Source organism: Bremia lactucae, linkage group LG3 (assembly GCF_004359215.1).
Source record: "Bremia lactucae strain SF5 linkage group LG3, whole genome shotgun sequence".
Taxonomy (NCBI): Eukaryota; Oomycota; class Peronosporomycetes; order Peronosporales; family Peronosporaceae; genus Bremia; species Bremia lactucae.
In genome coordinates this window covers 1,869,367-1,879,808 of record NC_090612.1, presented here as the reverse complement: position 1 = coordinate 1,879,808, position 10,442 = coordinate 1,869,367, and the positions used below count along the sequence as shown (strand labels likewise).

Here is a 10,442-nt window from a genome sequence, read left to right as displayed (position 1 = left end):
ATCAGTAGGGCGTTGCGCCCTTACTGATCCCGACCGTTTTTTTGGCGGTCCGCCTCGCTGTTGCGATTTCGCAACAACGTCCGACCCGCGACCGCCACATTCGTGTCCAACCTTCTGAGTTCCGAGCTCGTTCAGAGCTTCTGAAAATCAAGCAAGGCAAGCGTGATGTGAAATTTGTCATCCATATCCAGTACGATGAAATCATCATCGTACTGTAAATCTTTTAATGTGTAGTGAAATTTCACTACGCGTTTCATTACTGTTATCGATGCGCCTGTCGCTAAACGCACAGTCATCCTCGTTGGAGGGATGTCGCGCTCAACATATTTGAGCGTACGACCCTCTAGTGACTGGCGACGAATAAAGTTATTCGACGCTCCGCAGTCCACTAGGGCTCTAAGTGACAAATCATTTGTCACTTTAAACTTCAAAGTGATTAGGGATACCTTATCGCCAGGTGCAGAGACGTATAACGATTGTGCATCTGGAGCAACTTTAGTCAAGAGATTTGCAAATTCTCTTGAGGTTGCTGGATCAGTAGGGCGTTGCGCCCCCCCTTACTGATCCCGACCGTTTTTTTTTAGCATTCGATCCAAAATTACGTTCAGTATCTTTCGGTACTAGGCGTGGCGTGGGGCACCACACTCATGAACGTAGTGTCCTAATTTTTGGCAGCGATGGCATTTCTGCAATCGCTTATTGCTCGAAAAACGAGGTCTCTCGCTTTCGACGTAAGAGAGGTCCATGGGTTCTGGACCTCCTAGCTCGTGTCGTCTTGGAGCACGATACGATGACGAACTAGCTTGGGCCTGTCTCAAGCTTAAGTCCTCCTGTTCCGCAACGGATATTGTTCTTCAAGCGTATCCAGTTCCAAGCGGAACAGGCGGGTCCTAATGGGACCATCCGTAAGACCTAATCAACGTGTATTTATGGACTGGGTTATTTTTTAATACAACTCGCTTAGAGTCGTATGCGCTGGGCATATCACGCTTGCCTTGCTTGAGTTTAGAGAAGCTCTGAACGAGCTATGAAGTCAGCCCTAGGCGGTTTAAACGTCTGTTTGAGCCGAGCTTTAAAGGCCTCTTGCGACCCAATGACATATGGGTCGCGCAACTTAAGCACAATGCCCAAGTTTTGGTACGGCCTGACAAATTTGATTAAGCGAATACGCCTTGCATTTGCTCGTCGACGATGTGACGTGCCCTTATGGCATCGTCCAACTCGACAAACCATCTCAAGAGGGAGTCTTCTTCGACTCCCCTATACTTAAGATCAATCTTTAAGGTTTCGGGACGACGCGTAGTGCGTCATCCCAGGCACAGGGTCTGTACCTGTTGTAACCTCAACAATTCTGCCTGTTGAGAGCCTTGCTGATTCAGCAAGGCTTCCTTCTCCATCACCTCGTCAAGTTCATGTTGTATGAACTTGGCGATGGCTGAATGAAGGGCATCTCTGTCCAAACCGGACAGCATGGCCAAGATGGCATCGCTACCTACGGTCAAACTCATTCGTTCGACCGCACTCCTTTCTAAGTCACTTAGAAAGGAGTAGCTATCACGCGAAACGTGATGCGTATTTCCACTATCATCTGACATGTCCATGTTAGACGAAGGAAATGTGGTCCTTGGACGGATTACAAAGTGCTACCAGGTGTAACGGGGCACTACGACTGTACTGCTTCAGTACAAGTCTACTTCGCACTGCTTCAGTTGCGAGTGGTGCCTTACGTCACTTCACGTATACTAGTACGTGCCGAGGAATACTTTCTTTAAGACAACTACCTTAAAGAGGGTTAAATGAATACTGTATGAATATAATTAAAATTCTCTTCTTTCTATCTGTCAATGCTAACTTAACGATGAACTAATACTAAACATGCAACTGAAATCTGATCTGTCTCTCTCTTTGTTTACGTTTACAGCTAATAAGTCTGCGGGATAAATAGATATAATGGCCTGTACCTGTTTATGGATATAGATTTCTGAACATTACTATATAAAGTAATTTTCTCCAAATAATATCTACCTTTTAGATAATATATTAATTAACAACCTTTAAGTGTTAATTTCATGTAACGATACACCCCGTTACAGCTAGCGTCATCCGTTACGCGAGATATCTAGAAAGATACACTCGCAATACATATTAGTGTTATCTACAGAGATGAACATTTGATTGGTAAAAATAGGTATTTTTATATAATGCGATAAAATATAAATCTGTCTGAAACTACTTCCTACTTGGTAAGTGCGCACGAGGAGTCGGATCACCGCTCCCGTGACGACACTTTACTAGAGTACTTAGTGCGTTGGGTGAGGTCGCTAAGGCGCCCACCACAACTACCTCATGGCACACGAGAGTAGATGGTCAAACCGCTTCCTCGCTGTGCTATGTTATGTGCTTAAGTAGAGCGTGGCCGCATTAAGACGTGCCCGCCTACACTACGGAAGATGATCGGGGTTTTGTAAGTGCGGTGCCGTGGGAGGAGTGTTGAAAGACGACGAGTAAAGCAAACGGCACCTGACTGCGAATGGAGCCAGCACGGCTGACGAGGCAGAGAGAGCGAGAGACGGGACGATCTCTGGCGATTGTAAACACGATTGTGCTAGATGTATAGTGAGATCGAGTGAGAATGAGAATATGGATAATCACACAATACAGCAGTCTGCAACTACCACGGAGAACACACTCGTCCCTCGTACGCTACGGTCAAAAGCCAATTTAAGTAAATATATATACTTAGTCATTGAATCTTTTATGCATAACTTCATGTAGAGGTGCAAATATATAGGCAATAGAAATGCACAGTATCAGAAGGCGGATTCCCGCAAGTTACCCTCTCTAAAGCAGCAAATGATTTAATCAGGAGGTACGCTTGCGATTTTTTTTTCGACTCAAGAAAATTTATTTAACTATTCGTGATATTGCAAGACGTCAAGAGGGCTTTTAGAATTGTGTTTGCAATCTGCGAATCATCAATGATGACTAAAGGTTGCATTCCTTCACCCAGTTTCAGGTTGTCTATCCAATGAAAGATACAATACATTTTACAAGACAAAAGCGAAGGATATGTAATGCGGCAATGTTTCATACCTTTTCGCTTAAAAAGGGGAACCTTTTTATCCGTCAATGTACGCATCATGCTTGAATTATAAACAGAGGCCCACATTGCGAGACAATAAACACTGCCAAAAGCTCTCCTGCTTCACCTGTCGTCTTTATCCCTCAAGCTTACTCTTCTACGAATGTCGCCGTAATGTCATTTTTCGTCACCCTCGGATTTACTTGCCACTCATGGCGTCCACTACGACATCCATTGCTAACGGCTCACAGCCTCCTCTACTTGACGCAAATGAGCAGAGCACAGACCTTTGCGACGACAAGGCTTGTAACACCACTCCACAATGCAGCGCTTACCACCTCCATGCGTGGCACACAGGCCTCCGCCACGATCATTACGCATGCAATTAGGTACTTCGCACAGTCGCGAACCGCCGTGGAGCGCGCAAAACTCACCCCGCTGCGTTCCTTTGTCACATCCATCAAACATACAGCGCTTGCCTCCACCGTGCGAGCGACAGAAGCCGCCACCCTGAGAGCTGCATGAGCAGCCACTGAACTGGCAACGCGGGCCACCACCATGAGCCTTGCAAAGAAAGTTGGTTTGAGCGGCCTTACCACAGCCCTTATAACTGCAGCGTTTTCCCCCGCCATGACGAATGCACAAATTACCCCCTTGCGAGCTCTTGTCGCAGCCCTTAATGGCGCAGCGGCGACCACCACCGTGCGAGATACACAGGCCGTTTGAGCGAGAGCGCTTGGGGCAGCCCTCACTCTTGCAAAGACGGCGACTCTTGGCTACAACGGTTGTTGGCGATACCGTTGGGATCATCATATGCGGCTCCTGGTGTCGGCAAGTCATCATAAGAAAGTCGGTGCCCTTACAGTCCGACTCGAGCGACTCCACCAACCCCTCAACGGGGGAGCCCGTCAGCATGTCAAGGTTCAATATACCGTCATCAATCTCACCATGCTTCTTAGAATTTTCGTCCGGCCTGTCCATCAAAAAGCTGTACAGAATCGACAGCTCCATCCCACCAAAGCCTTCACCTGAAAGATCAGGCTTGTCCTTATCGATACTATTCGAGTCCGAATCGACAGGAACCGAATACTCTAAAAGTTCTTCCAGTTCCTGAGCTTCAAAATTAGACTCCAAGACAGAAACCTCGGGCGTTCCCTCACACGTAGCTATGGCGATCGAATACTGGTCGGACGGTAGGCCCATCCGTAATAGGTTGGTCGTCGAGGTTGCGGCATTCCACGGCATATTGGGCATGTCGCTACTCAGAAACGGATAAACTGGTAGTGCTGGAGGAGTTGCCATATTAACCATATTCATGTTGTCCCGTCCTCCAGAGGTGGACCATGCAGGCGCATCGCGCGAAATTTGAGCGGCCTGGTTGGCGCTTGCCTTGCTGCTTACCTGGTAGCCTGGGAATAGCGCTGCAGCGCTCAAACCCATGACGCTAATCGAATCACGTGACTCAATCGGCCGACACATTCTCAAATTTGGCGATATTGTATCTAGCGTAGATCTCTCTTGGTACGGACAACCACGCACTTACAGGTAAAAAGGGCTCGGGATCTGGAAGTGGTGTTATTCAAAGCGAATCCCAGGACGCGGTAGTGAAGCCAGTGAGATGCGCAAGGGTTCCAGGACGCGTTAGGGCTAATATTTTGCGAATGACATATTAGTGCAGAACGCCCCCGTCGCAGCCTTTTGTCGCACATAAACGATTTTAGGATTAAGCACCTGTAGGCGTTGCTCTATAAGAAAAACAGTTCACAATCAAATGAAAATCCCCTTAATAGTCTTCCTTCAAGTGCAAGGGCTACATTTCCATCTGCAGTATTTAGCTATCGTATTAATCTATAAGGAATAAACGAAGGGGAAGTTTTCTGGCGCCCTCTTGTTATTCACAATTCTTAATACGGAAGAAATTATAAATTATAATAACTTCCACAAATCTAGATCAGTAGGATATTATTACTTCACGATGTAATCATGGATGGTGGACACCATGTGAGTTTTATATCGCAAAATTTAAAGGCGACAACACTGCACTATTAAAAATTAAGGTTTAGAGCTTAGGGTTGGGTCTTGATATTTATTATTTAAATTAATATCCTCACAACTACAATTTAAAAAAATATATATTTCTTAAATTAAATAAACCGCTTCTTAATTATTGCTCCCACAACCATCTAAAAGAATAAAAAGTAATTTTGAATTCGCAAACTAAAATTGTTATTCCCACAACTTCTGTGATTTAAGGTTCCAATCAAAATGTCTACAAAAAATCTGCGATACTACATAAGTGCGAGTTATGAGGGGACATACCATACAAAGGTACAATTTAATTATACAAAGGGCATCCAATAGCACGAAGAATATTGAGGCAAAAACTACCATTCAAAGGACCTTCCAATCTGGAGCTTAACCTTGCGAGGCAGTTTTTTTTTTACTGCAAGAATAATCAAATAAGACTAGCATGAGGGATATCTACAATAAAAAGGTAAAGTCCTGAGCCAGCCTCAGAATGTGTGTACTTAAGAAAAATTAGTTGACATTTTATTCTGATCCTTTTATTTTTCAGTGTAAAATGCGAAATCAGTTCCTCAATGGCCGAACACCAATTTGCAGCACTACTTCAAGAGCTTAAAGAAGACCATTTCACCTTTTCAACCCAATGTAGCAATGACAACACTCTGACTCACCTATTTGCCAATCTAAAGTCTATTAAATTGGTTTGGCGCTTTCCTTCTGTTTTGCTCTTGGACTGCACAACAAGACAAACAAGTATAAAATGCCTTTGCTCCATGCTGTTCGGTTTACTTGCCTTAATTCAACGTTGTGTTTTTTTAATAATGTCTTTACAAAAGTTGTGGCAATAATTTTAGTTTGCAAATTTGTGCTATATTCACCTTAAATTCACACCCTTCCTGCGAATTCCTATAATCACACTCTTCCTTAAATCCACACCCTTTCTGCGTCCCCCTATTCCCGATATTTCAAAATAACAAAATGTTCCACTTTATAGGAACCTACTCCAGAAATATTATTTTAAAGGCGAACTGTGACGTACGCCTAAGTAATATTTAAATCTTGGTTATTTGTGGCTCGATCACTTAGATTTTTGGCTACTTACAGTAGCTGTCAACTCTTGAGCGCTTATCATTTGACTCTAAGGTTCGTGCAACTATTGGGCTCAGACTTGGGCTAGATTTAAATTCTGAGAAATATCTGTAGCTGAGTCAATTTTGTCGGGTATTATGATAGCCTCGCCAGCAAAGCAGGTTGCATACAAATTGCTAGCAAAATATGAACCTGTGTAATTTTGTATGAGCGATTGTCGCTGACGTGCATGTTATTGTAGTACCGTTGAGATTTCAGCTGTCAAATTTCGATGCATCGTAATCGCGTCTCGAAAGTACTGTAAGGCAACGTCGAAATACCACTAAAACATCAGCTACAACGTCGACGACTCGTTCTCGATCCTCGCAGCTGAATAGCTATTCAAAGCTGTCATTAAGATTGATGTCACCGTGGCAGTCAGAGCTTGGCGGTCCTTTTCGCGCTCCTCGCGTTGGCGTACTTGCTCCGCTTTTTGCCGCTCGGCCTCATTGAGGCGCTCCTCACGTTGCAAGAGCATCATATTCTCCGTGAATTGAATTTGGTGTTCCATCATTTTATTCAGCATTCTTTTTAACTCAGCGACATCGGTCAAATTCGTTTTGTTCGAGCTCGCAAGGAATTGTTCATTCAACAACTCGGCGCTTTTCCCCGCCAATTGTATCGACTCCGACCGCTTTTGCTCTGTCGGAGAGCTCTGATTCAGAACTGAAGCAAGTTCGGGGGAAGATCGAGGCGGCGGTGACGATTCACTTTGAGTGCAGCTATTTGAGTCTTCGTCCTGGGTTGTGGAAGCTCGAGGGGCAGCTGAATCGACCGCGCCAATACCGGTCACCACATTTCGCGCAAGCACAGCTGCTGTGGCAGCATCTCCTCCGTCCAGCAACGCCACCAACTCTGTCATGAGCTCTTCAAGCTCACCGGCAGGGACGCCCTTCGGCCCAACAACACGACCTTCGTTGCGTTTGATGCGTTCTCGATATTTTGACACAAGATTTTCGAAGCGGTAACGTACGATAGGACCCTTAATGTTTTCCTTAGAAAATTCCGAACTCTTGCCAAGCTTGGTGGCCACATCTTCCCACGCCATCGATATCGCACCAAATTTGGCGCGAAATGGCAGCGTTTTTTTGACAAATGTGGCGAGCAAAAGGTCATCCTTTGGCGTAAATCGTTGCCGAGAGGCCTTAGCGCCGGCAGGCTGTAGCTGGTTATCGGAATCCACAGGGAGCGATGGCTGCGGTTGCAATGGGGACGGAGCAAGTGCCACATGCGATAATTTTGATAATGGCTTTTTATTTTCAGGTGCTTCATTGCTCTCAGATTGAAATTTTCGGGGGCGGCCACGCTTGCCCAAAGTGTGGGATAGCAATTCCTTCTCGGCGACGTCCAGCTTAGGAATCACCTCTTCCATCACGCTCTGAAACGCAGCGTCCTGCGACGAAGCATTAGTTGGATGGCTACCGCTCTTGACCCAATTGCGGTAGCGTGATACGAGGCGCTCGAAACGATTCTTTGCAATAGGACCTTTAAGATGGTGCATCTTGAAGGCCTTGCTGTCGTTAAGGGTCAAGGCAATCTTTTCCCATCTGGCCATGAGCCCGCCATAAGGCGCACAAAATGGAAGATCTGTGTTAACTTGCACGGCCAATAAATAGTCCTGGCTAGGGTCAAATCGCTGGCGGCTTCGTGACATGCTAGGCACAGGCGACGAATTATTTCCTGTTTGTGACTTTTTTGGATCTAAGTTCGAGGCTTGAATGAGAAAAAATGTAAGATCACTACAGCGCGTTCGTGCGGTGCGGTCTGGCGGCAAATTGCTCAACGTTTGTATTGGATATAGCCCTCCAAAATGTAATGGAACTTTTATACTCCTTCAGTAGAAACCCACTATTTTGAGAGGTTCGGGACAGGCCTTGTCTCATCAGACGGGAGGGGATATTAAATGTAAGGGGGAAAAGTGTTTATTGTAACAGGGTGTGCCGTTACATAAGTATTATTTCCTAGAAAAAGTAATGATAAATATTACGTTCTATGACAGGAAATAAGCAAAAAAGTACAATTAATTATCAATTAATAATTTGACTTGATAGTTCCAAAATTACCAAATTTGGTAATATTGATGCAATAAGACATTGGTTCTATTGATTGGCTGATTTAAGTTTAAATCAACCCCGCCAATCGTTACAAGACACAATTGTACGGTGCGCAAGGAAGCGCCATACCTAGTAGATAGAAGGTGGTTACTTATGAGCTCAATATAATATTAATACAGTTTTACTTTTTTTCTATTCTAAAGCCTTAGTCTAGACTCTTAGAGCTAAGTCCTCTTAGCTTCATAGAAACCTTCCTCTATACTCTTTGGTACGTGAAATTTCGAGGCACCTCACCAACCACTGTAATCAGTGTAATGTTAACTAGTACTGATCAGTACTACTGAAAGGTGCCCCATTACACGTAGTAGCACTTTGTAATCCGTTCAACGACCTACGCACGTTCCATCCAACATGGACATGGTGGATGAAGAAGGAGGGAGCTTTCCAGCCCCTCAAGAAGGCTATAACGCATGAAGGGTTTACTCATTTGAGTGACCTTATAATGCGACGAAAGTGAAATTTGGCATGTCCAACTTAGCCGGGCGTGCCAAATCTTGGGTCTTGGGGCTCAAGATTCACGATCCATTAGATTATGGGTAGTATGAGGTCTTTAAGACCGGCTCAGGTAAACATTTGAGCCGCCACGTGCCGAATTTAGGGCTCGAGCCGTGCTCCTGGATTTTTTTTGAAGCAGGGCAAGCGCGACCTTCACGCTTATGCCCAACATACGCGATACCTGGTCAGTTGTATCGTGAATCATCCAAGTGATGAACACACACAGGTTACTGTGTTCATTAAGGGTCTCACAGACGGTCCTGTCAAAACCCACCTGTTCCGGCTCGAATTAGAGACGCTTGACCAAGTGAGCTCTGTAGCGGAACAAGAGGACTTCAGACTGAAACAGGCTTTCGTCCTCTCGAGTGCATATCGTCCACCGAGACGACAAGAAAACGGAGGCTTACAGCTCATGGATCTCTCGCATGTAGAGCGAAAAAAGCTTGATCTTCAAGTTACAAACGATTGCAAAAAGGTAATCGTTGTCAAAAGACGGGCCAGTACGCCTATGAGTGTAGTGCCCCACGGCCAGCGCCTAAAAACACTGAGAGAAAAGACCGACCTCTCGCTAGGAACAGCCGAGGACGCAGGTCCGACGCTGTTGCGAGATCGCAACGGCGAGGCGGATTTTCAAAAACGGTCGGGGTCAGTAGGTGCGGAGCGCCCTACTGATCCAGCGGCGTCAAAAGAATTTGCAGGCCTTTTGACGAAAGTTGCTCCTCATACACAAACATTGTTTGCAACTGACCCAGGGGGTGGGGTAAGCTAATCACTTGAAAATTATAGTGGCAAATAAATTGTCACTAAAGTCCCTAGTCGATTGTGGGGCGTCGAACAATTTTATTCGACGCCAATCGCTAGAAGATCGCAGGCTCACGTTCGTTGAGTGCGACATCCCTTTAACGAGGATGACAGTGCGCCTAGCAACAGTCGCATGCATAACAGTAAAGAAACGTGTGGTTGCTATCCAATACACGTTAAAGGTTAACAGTACGATGATGATTTCATCGTACTGGATTTGGATGACAAATTTGATGTCATCCTTGGATTACCAGGGATCGGAAAGTACGGGCCATGTATAAAGTGGCAGCATCAAACCGTGGCGATGCATGTCTCTTGTTCATTAGATTGCAAGCTGATGAACGTCTTGGAGTGTTCACAAGGGTGTGGATGTCCTACGAGTGATTGCGACGGCTTCACTTGTGGACCGGTTGTTAGAATGACTGCACAAGACCTCAGTGTGAATACCCAAGCACACTTTAAAGTTAGATCCCGACGGCTGTGCACAAGCACAGGCAGCGTCGAAGTCCGACCACTCGAATAAGTTGACTGGTACGAAACAAGAATGCTTGCTTGGAAAGCAACATCCAAGAAAACTTGGATTGCCTTTTTAAATGAGGCAGACGGGGGATGTAACGGGCTGTAGTTGTCCAATGTAACACACACCCATTAAGTACACTTTGTGTACTTAACGGGATGGTCGATCACTTGATGTGAAGAACTTAGACCTGTGGTGCCCATAGTGACCACCCTTGTGTATGTGGTGCATGTAACGGAGTGTATCGTTACATGAAATTAACACTAAAAGGTTGTTAATT

At 45.3% G+C, this 10,442-nt stretch overlaps 2 protein-coding genes across 2 annotated transcripts; both read right to left on the bottom strand.

Annotated features, from left to right (window-relative positions):
* Positions 1-3,319: 3,319 nt before the first annotated feature.
* On the bottom strand, positions 3,320-4,561 carry CCR75_005580 (uncharacterized protein; the record flags this gene model as incomplete). Its single annotated transcript, XM_067963660.1, has 1 exon — positions 3,320-4,561. One exon carries the CDS (start codon positions 4,559-4,561, stop codon positions 3,320-3,322), a length of 1,242 nt encoding a protein of 413 aa, XP_067815329.1.
* A 1,969-nt stretch (positions 4,562-6,530) lies between these two features.
* CCR75_005581 (uncharacterized protein) lies at positions 6,531-7,889 on the bottom strand (the record flags this gene model as incomplete). The annotated part of the gene is made up of 1 exon (XM_067963661.1): positions 6,531-7,889. The coding sequence occupies one exon, from the start codon at positions 7,887-7,889 to the stop codon at positions 6,531-6,533; it is 1,359 nt and encodes a 452-aa protein (XP_067815328.1).
* Between the last annotated feature and the right edge of the window lie 2,553 nt (positions 7,890-10,442).